The sequence below is a fragment of the Hemitrygon akajei genome, chromosome 16, assembly GCF_048418815.1.
Source record: "Hemitrygon akajei chromosome 16, sHemAka1.3, whole genome shotgun sequence".
Taxonomy (NCBI): Eukaryota; Metazoa; Chordata; class Chondrichthyes; order Myliobatiformes; family Dasyatidae; genus Hemitrygon; species Hemitrygon akajei.
The window spans coordinates 50,172,872-50,194,172 of NC_133139.1; the positions used below are offsets into that span (position 1 = coordinate 50,172,872).

At 40.7% G+C, this 21,301-nt stretch overlaps 1 protein-coding gene across 1 annotated transcript in view; it reads right to left on the reverse strand.

The window, feature by feature from the left end:
- Positions 1 to 227: 227 nt before the first annotated feature.
- The window catches only part of LOC140739653 (uncharacterized), a 160,561-nt gene continuing 139,487 nt past the window's right edge, over positions 228 to 21,301 (reverse strand). Inside the window, exons 19-20 of the mRNA XM_073068028.1 lie at positions 18,791 to 18,934; positions 228 to 3,435 (exon numbers count right to left, since the gene is read on the reverse strand). Coding sequence (XP_072924129.1) covers positions 3,322 to 3,435; positions 18,791 to 18,934 — 258 coding nt within the window. The 3' untranslated portion in view covers positions 228 to 3,321. The remainder of the gene's footprint in view (positions 3,436 to 18,790; positions 18,935 to 21,301) is intronic.

Genomic DNA, 21,301 nt, shown 5'->3' on the forward strand with positions numbered 1-21,301 from the left:
AGTGAGAAAAATCATAAATTCACCCAAAATTAAGAGCAATGTCAATGGGAATTAGATCAGACTCATTCTGTATTGGAACCTCAACCAGTGCAACTTCTATTCACCTGATAGGATTGGATTAAATCCAGGTACCCAGAGGAGAGTGGGTGTTAAGTAACTCATCTCCAGTACAGTGCTTAAAAATTGGAATGTCACAAGTGTGTTCAGACAGAAAAATTACAATAATAAAGCTTTGTAAAAAGCCTTTATTGTAGTTAACACTGAAACATTATGAATCCCAGGAACATTCAGCAAATCAGCTCTATGTCAAAGGTACCTGATGCAAGACTGGGGCTGACAATTCATTTTGACTCAAAGTGATACAAGGGAAAATTGAGTCACAGGCTGTAAGAGGTCAATTGCAAAGGTTATCAGTGTAAAAATATGAATTGTAGTTGTGCACTGGTCCAATAGCGAATTAATACAACAAAGAGAACAGGATAAATAAACCCCAACTGATTAGCAAGGGGGAATGAGTAATAGTTTTGTCAATTGCACCCCACCCAGTCTTCAGCTGTGTTGCTCTTCAAAACTGTGGTTTAATCTTTCTTGGAACAAAATGGCTCTGGAGAGTTAAAGGAACAGAAGATACAACAGGAGTCAAATTAACATCCCCTTATGTCTAAGCAACAGTGATCTAGCACAAAACCTGCACCACCAGGTGGGTGTACAGGAGAGATGATGCCCCTTCCCACCACAGCCCCCTCCAAAGCCACATTTCCAATTATCTTTCGAGATATAGCTTCCGATTTGGAGGTAATAATACAGTGGAGAAATTTATAAAAGCCTTGAAAGGTGAGCCTTGCTATTCAGTATTTTGCTATGTTTGATTCCACTATTCCCAGATCTGTTTTGTCAATGGCATTTTAGGTAAATGGGGCAAATGACTCCAACAATTATTGATAGCTCTTGTTTTAAGACCTGCTGTAGTGAGATTAGAAATGAATGATGAAACACTGTTTTATCACTTTCCCTCAACCCATTTCAATTCAGCCTTCAGCAGTCAGCACAAAAGGAACATCAGGAAAAACAAGCAAAGAAAAATCAATTAGGTATCAATCCTTATTGATCTCTTCGAGTATAAACAGATGTTAATGGCTGATAACAGTACCATGACAGCTATCAATTCCACATGGTAACCTCTTTCTCAATCACACCTCTCCATGCTGCTACTTCTCCAGTGTTGGAGCATTTGGTCATAAAGTTAATAATTCCACCAACTTGTTTAACAGATTCCAAGCAAAATTCCTCCTTTAACTTAATTGTTAACTATCAGGCAACTAGTTGCTTCTGATCCAACCACATGAGCAATTCAAGACTGTCCTAGCTGAAATTCATTCTTAATAATTTATTTGATGCAGACTTCATATAGAAAATAATATCAATTTCAGTGCTCAAAATATTCTTTATTTCACTTATGAATTCCTGAGGCACAAGTCAAATGACTGCAGTGAGATGGTGAGGGAAACAAAAACTTGCCTATCCACCAGGTAAGATAGAACAGTACTTTTACCTGCACCTCAGACAAATTTTGCCATTATTTGAAGGAAACCAAATTCAACAGTGCCTCATGAAATTCTGCACCAATTTTTCCAAATTCTCATTGTTAACATTCAGCTTCTAAGTTTGGTGGGAAACCTGTACATGGGGTGGAAATGGGACAACAATGGTGACTACTCAGGATGGTTTTTAGCAGAGCTAATGTAGAGAGGAGCAGAAATCCAAATTGACTTCCCTTATGAAGCACCTCAAAGCTTATCTTTCACTGAAACTGTAAATTATACAATGAAAAGATTTCTTGTTTCTATTTCATTTCTTGGTGACTGCATTTTGGTTCCTCTGATCTTAGACCAGGGTAAGGGTAAGTAAGCACATATCATGCATAAGCCACAGGGACCTTAGAAATAAACACATGAAAAAGGTCACCCCTGAACTGACCAATCAATCCATCCTTCTCCATTCAGAAATTAAACTTAATTGTGATTTAAAGATCCTTCAGCTCATCTTGAAAATAGCTATTCAACATTTCCATGCATGTTAAAATGATACTCGATTCCTGTATCTACGGCAAATACAGATTCATTTCCCACAACCATCCTGGGGAAAGCCAGCCTCTCTTCCTCCCACCAGACCTACCCACACAAATTTAACTGCTGAAAGTGAATTTTCAGTACTGACTAGTCGTGGGATGCATCATTATCATGTAGGCTCACTTTCTGAACATCTTTTCATGCCCCTTGCCTTTTATTTGTCAAAGCCCATATGATCCGTTTGGCTCTCTAAACTGGGGCCAGTTAGCACTATTAAGAATATTTGTGCAAAGGTAGTATAATATTAAGAAACAGCTACGTGCAGTAAGAGGGTGAGGTCAACTCTAACAAACTTAAACTGCTGCTATTAACTCAGACAAGCTAAAGATTCCTGCAGTGATTGCAAGCTGTAGTTTAATACCGTGCTTTAGATTTTTTAAAAATAAAAGATACAGATCGCAATACACTTCCTAAAGAGCAATGCAAGACAGCGGCATTTTTTTAATACAGCAGTTTTCAACACGGGAACTTAAGTTTTTATTTAAAATAATATATTTTGCTGCCTGACTACGGCTATGGTCGCATTTCCAGTAGTCAGCAGAGAAATCAAGCAATATCTTCTTGGACATTACATCAGATGCCAGCTTCATTCCAGAATGGCAATCTCATATCTGCTATTACTATTCAAATGATTGTACATTTCTTTCCACCAGCCCCTCTTTCACCCCACCAGAAACAGAAAAAAAAAACTACTGAAAATACTGATTGTAGGCAAGTCTGAAACATTATGCTGTAGAAGCACTTTGACCTTCGGTCTCTTTCCCCCGCCTCCCCACAATGTCCAGGCCCATATTCATAAAAGGCACAAATGCACAATTGTTTGCTCCAAGATCTGGGACTAGAAAATTTTTGGTGCACACTGCATAAACTTTTGTGAATACAGGCTCATCTCCCACACATCACCAATATCCTCCCAACCACCGGCTAGTCATCACAAGTTGTCAAATGTCACCTTTTATAGACTGACCAATGGGATATGGTGTTTGATTGTTTAAATATGTGCTTTCCAGTGCTGCACTTCACAATATTGATACAGCCAGGTAACCCATACTTTACCTAGCCTTTCCAAAGACCAACCAATTACATAGAAAGTGAACCAAGTTTTGTTAAAAAGAATGGGGGGGGGGGGGTAGGAGTGGGATGGTTTGGGCAGGAAGGTAGGGAGGGAAGAAAGAAAGGGGGGAAAGAAAAATCATTCATCATCGAAGTTCTGCTGGAGAAGGAAGTTTGCGGCAAGATTTTCGTTCTTCTCACAGGCGAAGTAGGCCTGAATGACAAGTCCCTCGGGGAAACCCAGTGCCTTTAACTGAAACAAAAAAGATACCAACTTGAGTTATTCATCTTTTCACCTATATACATATTCAAAACAAATCAGCAGATTTCCTCCGGAATGAGTAATACATACGAAAACTGCATGCCACATCTCCTGCATGCGTTTCTCAAGCAGAGCTAGTACAGAACAAAAGTTACACTGCTAGGAAAAATAACATGTCTGATCAGTAAAGTGTATGGGTTGTAAAGCAACAAATGAATATTTCTTCCAGAGCTAATATTGGAAAGCCAAGAGTCCATCATCTAGCAATAGGATACTACATTGTGCCGGCCTGGAAGCCACACGAACTTAAATCTGCAAAAGAGGACAATCAACTTGACGGGTGAAATCTGCCTCACAGGGAAAATAAACTGACAGTATAGCTTTCTAAACTACTCATAGCAATTGGGTTTTTCTTCTTTTTTGAAAAACAAATTAAGTTCTAAAGAGGACTGTAACAAGATATTTCACTTTGTTCCAAACAGCAGACCCAGTGGGCAAGTGTTGGGAAAACATTGGGTAAAGAATGAGGAGTCAAGTCTACAGAATACACTAAAGGAAATGGTGGCAATTGGTATAATTTATTCAAATACAAAAAAACTTGCATTCAAAAGTGTAATCAACTTTGTGAAATGTTTCAGAGAACCATAACCGAGAGCTCAACCCAAAAGAAGAAAGTTCTAAGTAAAACTTGCTATCAGCGTACATACGTTACCACATACAACCCTGGGATTCTTTTTCTGTGGGCATACTTAGCACAGTGATTGCAAACTCCAAATATAAATAAAATAGCAATAATTAACAAGCATGAAATAACAATATAACAGAGTCCTTAAATGAGTGTAGTTATCCCCATTTGTTCAAGAGCCTGATGGTTGAGGGGTAGTAACTGTTCTTGAACCTGGTGGTGCAAGTCCTGAGGCTCCTGTACCTCCTGCCTGATGGCAGCAGCGAGAAAAGAGCATGGCCTAGGTGGTAATCTTTGATGATGAATGCTGCTTTTCTACGGCAATGTTTCATGTAGATGTGCTCAATGCTTGGGAGAGTTTTACCTGTGATGTACTGGGTCAAATCCACTACCTTTTGTAGGATTTTCTGCTCATACCAGGCTGTAATGCAGCCAATCAGCACTTTCCACCACACAGGTTTTTGATGACATGCTAAACCTCCACAAACTCCCAAGTAGAAGCACTGTCGTGTCTTTGCAATAATATATGATTATATTTATATTTATACCCAATAGTATGAATGGCAGCGATGCTTCACTACCAGATGAACTCAACCCCTTCCATGCATGCTTTGAAAGGGAGAACACAATGACAGCTATGAAGATCCCTGCTGCACCCGATGACCCTGTGATTTCAGTCTCGGAGGCCGATGCTAAACCGTCTTTAAAGAGAGTGAACCCTCACAAGGCAGAAGGTCCCAATGGAATACCTGGTAAGGCTCTGAAAACCTGTGCCAACCAACTAGCAGGAGTATTCAAGGACATTTTCAACCTCTCACTGCTACGGGCAGAAGTTCCCACTTGTTTCAAAAAGGCAACAAAAATATCCAGGGCCTAAGAAGATTAATGTGGGCTGCCTCAATGACTATTGTCTGGTAGCACTCACATCGACAGTGATGAAAAGCTTTGAGAGGTTGGTTACGACTAGACTGAACTCCTGGCTCAGCAAGGACCTGGACCCATTGCAATTTGCCTATCGCCACGAGAGGTCAACAGCAGATGCAATCTCAATGGCTCCCCACTCAGCTTCAGACCACCTGGACAACACAAACATCAGGATGATATTCATCGACTGTAGCTCAGCATTTAATACACTCATTTCTACAATCCTGATTAAGAAGTTGCAGAACCTGGGCCTCTGTACCTCCCTCTGCAATTGGATCCTCGATTTCCTAACCGGAAGACCACAATCTGTGCAGATTGGTAGTAACATCTCCTCCTCACTGACGATTAACACTGGCACACGTCAGGGGTGTGTGCTTAGCCCACTGCTCTACTCTCTATATACACATGACTGTGTGACTAGACATAGCTCAAATACCATCTATAAATTGGCAGAATCTCAGGTGGTGACGAGAGGGCATACAGGAGTGAGATATGCCAACTAGTGGAATGGTGCCATAGCAACAACCTGGCACTCAACGTCAGTAAGACGAAAGAGCTGATTGTGGACTTCAGGAAGGATAAGACAAAGGAACACATACCAATCCTCAGAGGGATCAGAAGTGGAGAGAGTGAGCAGCTTCAGGTTCCTGGGTGTCAACATCTCTGAGGATCTAACCTGGTCCCAACATATGGATGTAGTTATAAAGAAGGCAAGACAGCGGCTATATTTTTTCTTCTGCTAGATTATGTATTGCATTGAACTGCTGCTGCTAAGTTAACAAATTTCACATCACATGCCAGTGATGATAAACCTGATTCTGATGACCCACAACAGATCCTCTGAGGCTACGTCCACACTACACCTGATAAATCTGTAACCGAAGCTTTTTCTCTTCATTTTTACCCTCCGTCCACACTAAAACAGCGTTTTCGTCCCCTGAAACCAGAGCTTTTCAGAAACGCTTTCCAGGGTGGGTATTTTTGAAAATGCTGCTCGGGCAGATCAGTGTGGACGGGGTAACTGGAGACATGTGAAAACGCTGTCAGATGGCAGCATGCGATTTCATTGTTTTCTTGAACGCAACCTAACAATTTCAGAACAGACGCCAACGAGCCTGAAGCCACAAGTTAGAAATGTACTCATCAAATACTTTGACCCATAACTTACTGAATAAATAAGTATACTCACTTTGCCCTGTTTTCTGTCCTTGCTCGTATGAAGGTGGTTTACCTATTTATGCAAGTACTTCTCTGACAATAGATGTCTAACAGCCTGCTGTAACATTGTATGGAAATACAAGATAACACTGATGCAGATATGTTTTATACATTTAACAAGGTGCTTTATTAATGCAACAGAGTTAGTCAGATTTTCAATGTTTATCGTCAGCCAGTTCAAACTGTCCGTGAACTCCCTGTCGGTTGCCTCTGTACGCTCCAGTATTTGTTTTTTTTACTCTTAAGTTCTCCTGCGCGAAAGCCAACAGCTGCCCATCGCTTTAAGTTTTTCTAGTCTGTAACTTCACAAACACACACTTTTACGGCAAGATTCAACACCAAACATGTCACTTGTCTTCGGTAGATGTGTTCTGCGCATACGCAGTAGGAGGAGATATTTTCAAAAAAAGCATAGAGTGGACACCTATTGTTTTTACGTGAAACCGGCGTTTTCAAAATTATCCGGTCTAGTGTGGATGTAGCCTGAGATAGTGAACTCAAGAATTTAAAGTTACTGACCCTCTCCACCTCTGATCCAATGATTATCATGGACCTCTGGTTTCCCTCTCCAGAAGTCTATAATCAGTTCCTTTGTCTTATTGATGTTGAGTGAGAGGTGTTTATTACACCACTCAGTCAAGTTTTCAATCTCCTTCTTGTATGCTGATTTTTCACCCCCTTTGATACAGTCCACAACAGTGGTGTCGTCAGCAAACTTGTACATGGTGTTGGAGCTGTAATTAGTTACACCGTCATAGGTGTAAAGCATGTAGAGCAGAGGGCTAAGTACACATCCCTGTGGTGCTCCTGTGCTGATGGAGATTGTGGAGATGTTTTTGTCAATCCAAACTGATTGGGATCTGCAAGTGAGTAAATCCACGATCCAATTGTACAAGAGGGCATTGAGGCCCAGGTCTTGTAGTTTATTGAGTAGATATGAGGGGATGGTGGTGTTAAATCAAAAAAGAGCCTCCTGATGTATGCATCTTTGCTGTCCAGATGTTCCAGGGTTGTGTGAAGAGCCAATGAGATAGCATCCGTTGTAGACCTTTTGCTTCTGTAGGCAAATTGGAATGGATGCAAGTCATCATTCCGACAAATGCTGAAATGCTTCAACACAGGTCTCTCAAAACACTTCACGACTGTGGATGCAAGTGCCACTGGGTGATAGCCATTTAGGCAGGTTACCATGCTTTCTCAGGCACTGGCGCGGTTGAAGCAGGTGGGCACCTCAGCTGAGAAATTCAGTTGATTAAAAGCTTGGGCAATGAAGTACATGTTGGAATGACTTTAAGAAAGCAGAGCATTGTAGATGCTTCAATGCATTTAGCAGAGTGCAGAAGTGTGTGCACTTCTGGTGCCACTGCTTTCGGAAGGATGTCATTAAGTTGGAAAGGGTGCAGAAAAGATTCACAAGCATGTTGCCAGGATTGGAGGCTTTAAGTTCTATGATAAAACTTAATAGGTTGGGACTATTTTACCTGGAGTGCAAGAGGCTGAGGGATAACCTTATGGAGATTTTTTAAATCACGAAGGGCCTAGATTAGGTGAATTCCCAAAATTTTTTACCCAGGACAAGAGAATCTAAAACTAAAGGGCATAGATTTTATTGAGGGGCAAGACCATGTTCGTAATAGAACACTTTGGTCTCTGCCCAAATTCACTACATTCTCTCTGGATTTATTGCAGTTAGATTGCCACAATGTGTCAAAAATTACTGCTACATTACATTTGTTGCAAAAGAACAGGATAGTCACTTTTCTTCAGGCCAAATCCAGTGAACTCTGCTCAACACTTTCCTACCAGAGATCCACTAAAGGCACGTAAAGGATTGTGTAGGTAGTTTGCTACAATTTGTTAATTGTGGGTTGCTTCAATAATAAACAGGAGAAAATCTGCAGATGCTGGAAATCCAAGCAACACACACAAAATGCTGAAGAGACTCAGCAGGCCAGGCAGCATCTATGGAGAACAGTACAGTTGATGTTTCAGGTCTTGCCAAAGGGTCTCGATCCGAAACATCGACTGTACTCTTTTCCATAGATGCTGCTTTACCTGCTGAATTCCTCCAGCATTGTGTGTGTTGTTGCAATAATGCTTACTTTTTATAATAAGAGGAGCTAAGAAAATAGATATATTTTATATTAAATTTAAATGCCAATGCAGTTATCATCCTTTTGGGGTCAAAACTACTGTTTGGTATAAAAATAAATACAATCTTTAAACGTCTGTAGATGTGCTGGCCATGGTCATGCTCTTTTCCTGCTGCTGCTGTCAGGCAGAAGGTACAAATCAAAACTATCCTGATTTCTGATAAACTTTGGACCTGGAAAAAAAAACAAACTCCCTCTTTCCATAGGTGTAACCTGATCTGTTCAGTGATTACAACATGGTTTTTATTCTTCAGTATTTACTTCCCAAACCTCATCATCATTCATCAGAGGAGCAAAGGTGGAAAGGGTCAGTTACTTTAAATTGCTGGGTGTCACTATCTTAGAGGACCTGTCCTGGACACATCGTGTAAATTGTAAAGAAAACACAACAGCACCTCGACTTACTCAGGAGTCTACAAAGATTTGGCATGACATCAAAAACCTTGATAAACTTCTATAGATTATACTGGAAAGTGTATTAACTGGCTGCATTATGGCCTGGTGTGGGAACACCAATGCCTTTGAATGGAAAATCTTACAAAAGGTAGTGGACTTGGCCCAGTATATCACAGGTAAAGCCCTCCCAACTATTGAGCACATCTATATGAAATGTTGCCGTAGAAAAGCAGCATCCATCAAAGATCCTCACCACCCAGCCCATGCTCCTTTCTCGCTGCTGCCATCAGACAGAAGGTACAAGAGCCTCAGGACTTGCACCAGCAGGTTCAAGAACAGTTACTACCCCTCAACCATCATGCTCTTGAACAAAACAAGATAACAACACTCGTATTTATGAAGTTCCACAACCGATGGTCTCATTTGAAGAACTTTCATTTTTTTCATGCTCTTGTTATTTATTGCTATTTATTTATATTGCATTTGCACAGCTTGTTGTTCATCGATCCTGTTTAGTTACTGTCCTATAGATTTGCTAAGTATAACCGCAAGAGAAAGAATCTCAGGTTTGTATGTGGCAACATGTATGTACTCTGATAAAAAAATTTACAATGAACTTTGAAACCTATGAGCATCTGGAAATTGTTCTACAAGATGGACAGCAAATCAATTTATTGAGAACAAAATTTAAACAGAGCAAGCAGAAATGATCACAACCATTCTCAATAAAAGCACAATTTTTTTTCACCCTCAAAAAAAACTGAGAAAGTTTGCTTATATAGTATGTGCATAAAATCTATCATCATCGCTAACAGGGTGGCCACCAAGCTGGATCGACTGGGAACTATCTGTTCATCTCTGCTTTGGGAAGCTACAGCGTGGTCACAAAGCATCCAAAATTGGTCCATAACTACCTTAAGTTGCCATACTCTTACATCCTTATTTCTTAAATTAAGACACAAAACTAGGAAATTCAGTATAGTTCATACCCCAGAGGGATATTAACCAAGTTATCTGTCTTCACTCAAGTATACTCTAATCCTGCCAAAAATTTACAGCATTCTGCCACCAGGAAACAAGTTGGTCACCTTTCACTGCCTGCACCAGACAAGCATAGCAAATGAAATTAAAAGATGTAGTTTTGTATCCAAATGTGATTAAGTTCCATTTCAAACCACTTGTACATCTGAGATAGTTATCATTGCAGACGGCACATGAACAGGGCAACAATGAATTAAAAACATTTACAGGATGAAGCAATGCCAGACATCTAGCACTTGCCACTCATGACTGATGTTCTTTAAGAAAAGTCCCTTCACTTTTCTCTGCCATTGAATATGACCACAGCTCTTACATTATTTCAATTGCACATCACTGCACTATCAATTCCCTGAATATCCAAATATCTCTAGATCAAATATCATTTCAAGAGTACAAAATTCCTGAATACCTCATCCAGAAGAAATATAATCTCCACATGTACTAGTCATGCCAATCAATATTTTTTCTATGTTTGCAATACAACTAAATCTTGTTATTATAAATTCTCATATGCACCAGCATGCAGAAGAAATAACTGTCCTGGAAATTCACTTGTGAGTGACACTTATATTGCACTGCCTCTATTACAACAACATTCTAAGATTGAGAGACTAGAACTTGAAAAATTTCCAAGACAGTCTAACTATAGCCTCAATCTCAATAAAATGCACTGTGTTCAAACCCTCCAAAATAATTTCTTGTACCTGCATGTTAATTTTTCCCGTGATTCACATGCAAGGACACCCAGATCCTTCCAAACTGTACCATCTTTCAATATATCAGCAATTAAAAACATTTGATAACATAATGTAATAATCTGGATGTAAAAACAGGGAAGGCTAGTTTGTTTGCAGGAAAAACTAAAGACATTATTTACGGTAGAGTGACCGACTCAAGAATTACGTTGACAAATTGGTTAGACATGCAGAGAAATACCAGATCAAATTTGATCTTCAAAAATGTGAGCTGATGCATTTATGGGAGATATATGGGAAACAGAATACAAAAGAGATATTTGTAAAACAGCTATTAAGATCATTAATATGTCCTGACGAAGAGTCTCAGCCCGAAATGTTGACTGCTCCTTTCAACGGATGCTGCCCGACCTACTGAGTTCATCCAGCTTGTTTGTATGTGTTTATTTGACCACAGCATCTGCAATGTACATTGTGTTTACTATTAAAATCATTCAACCCAATATTACTTTTACTAGGTGATATTGAAGGGATAAAACCGATATCCAAATTGAATAAATATCAGAAAGAATTTATAAAAATTGCATTGGCAGTAGCCAAAAAAGCTATTGCAGTGACTTGGAAATCGGATACATATCTAAGTATAGATCGTTGGAAGAACGAAATTTATGGCTGTATTCCACTTGAAAAAATTACTTATAATTTAAGAGATAAATATGAAACATTTTTGAAAATTTGGCGCCCTTATTTACAAAAGACAGGATTAAATATATAGGTGCTCCGAAGATGAAATAATTGGTTACTTGGGGAAAGAAATAAATATATATACTAAAGTTATTACTAACTCCATGGAGCATGTGGGGATCTTCCAATATCCAGGCATTCCTTTTTTTTCTTTCTTATTTTTTTAATAGGGATGTTAGGGGGGAGGGGTTAAGGGGAGGGGGGCTGGGTAACACATTTTTTTTTATACACATTTATTCTGTAACTATTTGAAAACAATTTTAAAAAACTATTAAAATCATTAGTTAGGCCAGAATGAGATTACTGCGTGCAGTTTTGGTCACTACACAAATTGGATGTGGTTGTGTTGGAGCAGGTGTGGGAGATTGATTTTGTCACCCAGGGTGGTATTCCAGACAGAGAAGAGAATCAATAAGCTTGGTTTTCATTATAGGAAATGCAATCTAACAGATACAGAATATGAGGGATATACATAGGGTAATGAGGTTTAGAAACCTTTCTAAACAGCAGAGATATTTATTACCGGTGAGATGGATGAGGTGGGGGGGGGGCACATTTATTTACAGCAAGGCTGAGAAATTTAACGGGCATTTGAGGAAGAATTTTTCCACTGATTGAAATTTGGAAGGCACAGCTTGAGAGAAGGCATTCTCACAACATTTAAGTTCTTAATATGAACACCTGCAATGCCATAACAGATGGTTCCAGACTAAGTGCTGGAAGATGCCACTGGTACAGATAGATATTTGAATGGCCACAGACATGTTGGACTGAAAGATCTGTTTGCATGCTATATATCATTGATCTAATTTTTCATATTTCAATCGTCATATACTTACTAACTTCCTTAGTGCATATATGTTCTCTTGCAGCTACCGAGTACGATCTCAACGCATATTGTTGTGTTGGATATATTACATTTGGTCTCCTCATCCAAATCAATGTACACGACAAACAGTACAGAATTTACACTGGCAGTCATTGAGGACTGAGTATCATCTATCATTCTGTGTGCTCTAATTTTGCCTCATGGCACTTTAACAAAGGCTTTCTGAGCATCCATGTTCACTAGTTTCCCCCAAAACTACTCTATTAATCAAATTTGACAAATGTAGGTTTTTGAATTATCTTTTCATAAATGTAGATGAGCTCTGCCAGATGCAATGCTCTATAATCACTTAGTACTTAACGGATTATAGCATTTTATTTAAGTGCTTTATAGCTCATTTCCCTTTGTTTCCATTTTTTAAGATGGTAGGGTTACATTTGCTATCTTCCAATTGTTGGCAATCATTCTGGAGTCAGTGAAGTTATGGAAAAATGACAATGAGTACATCTACTATTGCCATTGCAGTTTCTTTCAAAAAATGTTTGCAGCTCATCAGATCCTGGGGTTCATGGGTTTTAGTCCAATTAATTTCTCCATAACTATTTTTCAATTTTATCAATGTAATTTTTTTTCACTTCCTCATCCACACTAGTTCGCCATTTTCCTGAAGCTTTGCACCTTTTTCAATAAAGACAAACACAAAATATACACTCAGCAGCTACTTTATTAGGTACTTCCTATATCTAATGAAATGGTCACCGAGTGTATGTTCATGTCTTCGGCTGCTATTGCCCAGGTTTGACATGTTGTACATTCATAGATGCTCTTCTGCACATCACTGTTGCAACAGGTAGTTATTTGAGTTACTGCACTTTCCTGTCAGCATGAACCAGTCTGCCACTCTCTCCTCTGACTTCTCTCCTTAAGGCATTTCTACCATTCACTGGATTTTTTTGTTTCTTGCACCATTCTCTGTAAACTCTAGAGACTTCTGCGTGAAAATCCCAGCAGACCAGCAGTTCCTAAGATACACAAGCAACTTGTCTGGCACTAAGAATCATTCCACAGTCAGAGTTGCTTAGTAGGTTTAATTTCTCTGCTACTTCCTCAGTTCCCAAATTACTCTCCTCTAGTTCAATATGTAATGGGCCCATATTAATTTCTGTTAATTTCCTGCTGTTACTGAGATACCTTTCAAGGTAGTTTTCCTTTTAATGCTTCTCATTAGGTTAATCATTCTTCTATTCTAATCAATTCATTGATACTCTTTTGTTAGTTTTTTCCCCAATTCTCTGCTACTGATTCTTCTGTCAACATTAAGCCTTTTGTTATTATCATTGAATGCTCTCGTACCGTATGCTGTAGTTTTAACACTTTTCCTACTGAGATCTGTGCCCAGATTTGACCATAAGATATAGGAGGACATTCAGCCTATCAACTCTGCTCTACCATTCGATCATGACTGCTTTATTTTCCCTCTCAACCCCATGCCCCTTCTTTCTTAGCATAACCTTTAATTCCTTCATAATCAAGAACCTATTAACCTCAACTTTAAATATACCCACTAACTTGGTCGTCTCAGTCACCTGTGACAATAAAGTTCAGATTCACCACGCTCTGGCTAAAGCAGTTGTTCTTCAACTCTATTTTAAATGGACGTCAGAATCAGAATCAGATTTATTATCACCGACGTGTGTTGTGAAATTTGTTAATTTAGCAGCAGCAGTTCAATGCAACACGTAACATAGAAGAAACAGAATAAAATAATAACAAATTACAGTATATGTATACTGAATAGATTAAAAATAGTGCAAAAAAAAGAAATAATATATATTAAAAAAGTGAAGTAGTGTTCAGTGGTTCAATTTCTATTTAGGAATCGATGGCAAAAGGGAAGAAGCTGTTCCTGAATTTTTGAGTGTGTGCCTTCAGGCTTCTGTACCTTCTACCTGATGGTAACAGTGAGAAAAGGGCATGCCCTGGGTGCTGGAGGTCCTTAATAATGGACGCTGCCTTTCTGAAACACCGCTCCCTGAAGATGTCCTAAGTACTTTGTAGGCTAGTACCCAACACAGAGCCGACTAAATTTACAACCCTCTGCAGCTTCTCTTGGTTCTGTGCAGTAGCCCCTCTATACCAGTGATTCAGCCTGTCAGAATGCTTTCCATGGTACATCTAGAGAAGTTTTTGAGTGTATTTGATGACGTACCAAACTTCTTCAGATTCCTAATATAGTCGCTGTCTTGCCTTCTTTATAACTGCATCTATATGTTGGGAAAAGATTAGGTCCTGGAACTTGAAACTGCTCACTCTCTCCACTTCTGATCCCTGTAAGAGGACTGGTATGTGTTCCTTCATCTTGGCCTTCCTGAAGTCCACAATTACATTACTTTTGCATTACTGACACTGAGTGTAAGGTTGCTGCTGCGACACTACTCAACTAGCTGGTATATCTCGCTCCAGTATGCCCTCTCGTCTCCAACTGAGTTTCTACAACAATGGTTGTATCATCAGCAAATTTATAGATCACATTTGAGCTGTGCCTAACCACACAGTCATGGGTGTAGAGAGAATGGAGCAGTGAACTAAGCACACACCAAGGTGCACCAGTGTTGATCGTCAGCAAGTCGAAGTTACCACCAATCCACACAGATTGTGGTCTTCCAGTTAGGAAGTCATGAATCTAGTTCCAGAGAGAGGTACAGAGGCCCGGGTGCTGTGACTTCTCAATCAGGATTGTGGGATTAATTATATTAAATGCTGAGCTATAGTCGATGAACAGCATTCTGGCATAGGTGTTTGTGCTGTCCAGGTCGTCTAAGGCTGTGTGAAGAGCCATTGCAATTTGCCTATTGCCGCAGTAGGTCAACGGCAGGTGCAATCTCAATGGATCCAGGTCCTTGCTGAGACAGGAGTTCAGTCTAGTCATGACCAACCTCTCAAAGCATTTCATCATTGCAGATGTGAGTGCTACTGGGCGATAGTCATTAAGGCAGCTCACATTATTCTAAGGCATAATTGTTGCCTTTTTGAAGCAAGTGGCAACTTCCACCCATAACAGTGAGGTTGAAAATGTCCTTGAATACTCCCGCCAGTTGGTCGACACAGGTTTTCAGAGCCTTACCAGGTACTCCATTGGGACTTTCTGCCTTGCAAGGGTTCACCCCCTTTAAAGACAGTCACTCTAGTCTGAGGCTGTGCCCTTGGGTCCTAACAACCTCACTCTTGGAACATCCTCTCCACGTCCACACTGTCTAAGTCTTTCAATATTTTGTATAAATTAATAAGATCCTTTCTTTTTTTTTTAAAACTCCAGCAAATATAGGCCCAGAACCATCAGCCACTCCTCATATTATTTCCTTTCATTTCCTAGGATCTTTCTTGTAAACCTCCTCTAACCCTCTCCAATGCCAGCACATCCTTCCTTAGTTATGGGGCTCAAAACTGCTCATAATACTCCAAATATTGCTTGACAGATGCTTTCTTTAAATGTTTGTGCATTTCTTGTTTAGTGTTGTATCTTTAGTTTCCCCAATCTACCCTTTGTTGTCTATTTGGATTAAGACCTGGGTTTCAGATTGTATGAAATCACTTTCAATCTTTCACAAAATTCTATTAACACTTCCCTGTAGCCCATCTAGAAGTTTATTAATTGACATTTGGGCACCAAGACGATAAATTGTAGTGAAATAGAATTCTACAGCTGATGACCTACAACATCCTAAGGATGCTTCATCTGAGCTCAGATCTACTCACAACCCCTTCCATAAACATTTAAAGAAATCCCTGAAATAAAGGCTAACCATGAAGTTAATTTTCAATCAAACTTAACTACCTAATATTTTTCCAAATATTGTACTTAAGTATTGGGTAGCATCTGCATCAGTTACGATGTTTCTTTACTAAAACCAGGCAAATTATATGAATGGCATGTGACCCAATCTAAAAAGACCAGTTTGTGTATTTGATATAAATGTGAAAACCTCCCTGAAGTTTATACATCTTTGCTTATGTGGGGCTAATCTGAACATACATCTGTGGTGACCACATGGAATAAACCGAGCTCTAAACAAGAAAAATCCACAGTACTCCAAGCATCAACCCATGAAGATTTGCACCCCAATTTGCTATTTCATAAAAGGACTGTGTCCTAACAAAGATACAAGAATCTAACTTTACTAGTCACAATCATAGAGCACAGAAACTGGTCCTTCAGCTCAATATGTCTATCAAGTCCCTATCCATACTACGCAAACACAAGGAAATCTGCAGATCCTGGAAATTCAAGCAACACACACAAAATGCCGATGAAACACAGCAGGCCAGACAGCATCTATAGGAAGAAGCACTGTCAACGTTTCGGGCCGAGACCCTTCGTCAGGACTAACTGAAAGAAAAGATAGTAAGAGATTTGAAAGAAGGATGGGGAGGGGTGGGATGAAGCTAAGAGCTGGAAAGGTGATTGGCAAAAGGGATACAGAGCTGGAGAAGGGAAAGGATCATGGGACGGGAGGCCTAGGGAGAAAGAAAGGGGGAGGGGAGAACCAAAGGAAGATGGAGAACAGGCAGAGTGATGGGCAGGGAGAGAGAAAAAAAGGAGGGGGAAATAAATATGATGGGGTAAGAAGGGGAGGAGGGGCATTAACGGAAGTTAGAGAAATCAATGTTCATGCCATCAGGTTGGAGGCTACCCAGACGGAATATAAGGTGTTGTTCCTCCAACCTGACAGTCCTTCCAGGTGAGGAGACACTTCATCTGTGAGTCGGCCAGTGTGGTATACTGCGTCTGGTGCTCCCAGTGCGGCCTTTTATATATTGGTGAGACCTGACGCAGACTGGGAGACCATTTCGCTGAACACCTACTGGGAGACCATTTCTCTGTCCGCCAGAGAAAGCAGGATCTCCCATCTACATCCCATTCTGATATGTCTATCCATGACCTCCTCTACTGTCAAGATAAAGCCACACTCAGGTTGGAGGAACAACACCTTATATACCGGCTGGGTAGCCTCCAACCTGATGGCATGAACATTGATTTCTCTAGCGTCCGTTAACGCCCCTCCTCCCCTTCTTACCCCATCCCTGATTTATTTATTTCCCCCCTCCCTTTTTTCTCTCTCTCTCTCTGCCCATCACTCTGCCTGTTCTCCATCTCCATCTGGTGCCCCCCTCCCCCTTTCTTTCTCCCTAGGCCTCCCGTCCCATAATCCTTTCCCTTCTCCAGCTCTGTATCCCTTTTGCCAATCACCTTTCCAGCTCTTAGCTTCACCCCCACCCCCTCCTGTCTTCTCCTATCATTTCCGATTTCCCCCTCCCACTTTCAAATCTCTAACTATCTTTTCTTTCAGTTAGTCCTGACGAAGGGTCTCGGCCTAAAACGCCGACAGTGCTTCTTCCTAGGCTGCCTGGCCTGCTGTGTTCCACCAGCATTTTTGTGTGTGTTACCTATCTATACTATCTACATTTACCAGCATTTGGTTCATTGTTTACTATGTCTTAGCAATTCAAGTGCTCATCCAGATACTTATTAAATGTTGAGAGAGTAACTGCCTCCACCACACCTTGTCCATTAGAGAAAATGAGAAAGAAAACAGCATTTTCTGTAAAGATTGAAGGTAATTTCATACAATCTGAAGTATAAACAATTGGAATAAATTATATAATTAGAAAAGAAAATTGATTTTATTTTGTTTGAGTTTTAGATTCAAGATTCAAAATGGTTTAACATCATTTCAAGTAGAAAAGGCGACTGAAATAATTGTCACTGGATCTGATGCAGCACAAAAAAGCAGAAATAAACACAATAATAAATAAATAAACAAACACACTGTAAATACATAAGATAACTAATATACATAGATTGATTGTACATCCACAAAGTGACGCCAGGCACAGGAGTGGTTGTACATAAAGCGACTCAGACAGGAAATGATAAAGTAGTGGTAGTGAGGGGGGTGGAGTGTTGGGTTAGTGGGTGGCGTTGAACAGCATTATTGCTTGGGGAAAGTAACTGTTTTTGAGCTTAGTGGTCCTGGCATGGATGCTATATTCCCTCCTCCCTAATGGGAGTGGGACAAACAGTCCATGAGCAGGGTGGGGACATAGACATACATACATGTATGTGCACTCCCAGGAGTTTGAAACTGCTCACAGTTTCTACTACTGTGTCATTAATGTAACGAGGGATATGAGTGGTGCAAGTTTTCCTGAGGACAATAACCATCTCCTTTGTGTTGTTTGCATAACAGATTATTTGCCTGGCACCTCATCTCTATAGGCTGTATCATTGTCTGTGATGAGCCCCACCAATGTAGTGTCTTCGGCAAACTTGACAACATGATTACACGGGTGTTTGTCCATGCAGTCATGTGCGAGTAGAGGGCTCAGCACACAGCCCAAGGAAGCATCCATGTTGAGAATGATGGAATGGGAGGAGCAGTTCTGCATCCTGACTATCTGAGAACATACATTTTCCATTTAAACATCTTCAATTCATGAAAGCAGTAACGTGCAACTCGAGAAAGTGTATGAGACTGCACAGATGGCTGAGAAATGCAGACTGAAAGTGTGGTAGAAGTATTTGCAGTGATGAATTTTCTACTTAAAATATTGTATTTTAGTTTACTTCACAAATATCCTCAGATTTTCTAAGCATTATTACCCTCTCTATTGCTTCTTTCTCCTGGGGCGTAACCTGGATGTAGTTAGTGTGCGGTGAACCATGACCTTCTGCTCCTTCACTTCCAGCCTCTCCCAAAGGATCATTCAGCATTTGAACAAACTGCTCCTGGTGTTGAGTTATTTGCTGAAAAATATCAAACACAAAGTGGGCATCAGAGGAACAGGCATTATAAATAATTGTTTAGATCAACGTAATTCCTTGGCCTGACAGGTTCGGTACAGGGATAGTATCTAAAGCAATCAATCTATATTAAAATATAATAATGTTCAAAATTTAATCTGACACATTGTAGTCTTCATGGTGACAGTGTCAGTACTGAGAACATGAAACCCAAGCACTATATCAAGTATTCCAGATCAAATATAGCACTAATAGATGTAAAGTAAACCATCTTTTCTTCAACAAGATGTCCTTTAGTTCTACCTATAGAAGTATATTCCCTATTCTCTGTTTCTGCAGCTCTCTTCATCGAACCCATTCATGCTCGAGCAACATCAGTGAACAATGTAATCCACCAAAAGTCCACACTGGGCAGCAAGGATGGGATCTGAATGCTCATCTCCAGTGGTATGAATTTCTAGGATTCCACTAAATTAGAGCAGAAGCCCTGCCCATGACACTATCAATCCTAGCTTGTTGGAGGAAACCCACATAGTCCTGGTGACAACAGGGTTGAAATGTCTAATAAAAGGGGATGCGAGGTTAAGTTTTTTTTTAAACTGAGAGTGGTGGATGCCTGGAATGCGCTGCCTGGTATAGTGGTAGAGGCAAATACAGTACAGTAGAGGCATCTGAGAGACATTCAGGTACGCACATGGATACGAGGAAGATGGAGGGATATGGAAGATGGAGGGATATGGAAAAAGGGTAGTTAGAACGGATTCATTTCTGGAGGGTTTTTTAAAAATTTACTTTTTGGCTGGTTTGGCACAGCACTGTGAGCCTAAGGGATGTTCCTGTGCTGTACTGTTCCTATACTCTAATAAATAAATGGAAAGCAAATAACAATGCACCTACCGCATCACAAGATCTGTAAATAACTTTCAATGCATCACTTTCAACTTGGAAAAGCCACCAGCCAGTAACTTGGGCATAGCTTGTGACAAATTAAGGGCAGTTTGGGGGCTTTGAGTAATGCAAAACCAAGTTCATTTGGTCACCTCATCTAACATAAGACTTAAGAGACTAAATACTTAGTCCAAAGAATACGTACACAACGCTGGAAGAACTCAGTAGGTCAGGTAGCATCCGTGAGAAAACAGTAGCCAACGTTTCCAGCCAAGACCCTTCATCAGGAATGGGGGGAAGAGAGGGCCGAAGTCCAATAATAGAGATAGGGGAGGGGGTAGGGCCTAGAGGCCCCAGGTGGAAAACCGATCAGAGGAAAGATAAAGGGGGGAGGGGGAGGGGATAAGCATGAAAGAACTGTAGAGATAAAGAAGCAGAAAGTTGAAAGGGGAGAGAGGCAGAGAGAGACCGGGGAAGGGAGTGGGGGAGGGGATTACCGGAAATTGGAGAATTCAAAGTTCATACCACCAGGCTGGAGGCTACCCAGACGGTATATGAGGTGTTGTTCCTCCAACCTGAGTTTGGCCTCATCATGGCAGCAGAGGAGGCCATGTATGAACATATCCAGATGGGAATGAGAGGCAGAGTTGAAGTGGGTGGCAACTGGGAGGCCCTGTCTATTGTGACGGACGGAACGCAGGTGCTCCCCCAATCTGCGTCGGGTCTCGCCGATGTAGAGGAGGCTGCACCGGGAGCACTGGATGCAACAGACGACTCCAGCAGACTTGCAGGTGAAGTGTTGCTTCACCTGGAAGGACTGTCTGGGGCCCGGAATGGTGGTAAGGTGGGAGGTGTCACACTTCACCTGCGAGTCTGCTGGAGTCGTCTGGGTAGCCTCCAGCCTGGTGGTATGAACACTGAATTCTCCAATTTCCGGTAATCCCCTCCCCCTCCCCCAGGTCCCTCTCTGCCTCTCTCCCCTTTCAACTTTCTGCTTCTTTATCTCTACAGTTCTTTCATGCTTATCCCCTCTCCCTCCCCCCTTTATCTTTCCTCTGATTGGTTTTCCACCTGGCGCCTCTAGGCCCTACCCCCTCCTCTATCTCTATGACTGGGCTTCGGCCATCTCTTCCCCCCATTCCTGATGAAGGGTCGCGGCCCGAAACGTTGGCTACTTTTTTCTCACAGATGCTGCCTGACCTGCTGAATTCTTCCAGCGTACACAACGTACGTATTCTTTGATCCACAGCATCTGCAGTTGTATTTCTGTGTTTTGATACTTAGTCCAACTGGTTTTCTTTTTTCACAGTTTGAATATAGAATATTTTACAAACCTAAAGAAAACTGCCAGTAAAAAATATGGATAAAGTAATTTACAATACGAGATGTTTCTGCTACAAGAATGACAGGAAAACCTAAGATTCTCTGTTAGATCAATGACAGGACTGTTTGAAAGTGAAGAGGATTCACATCGAACAACTC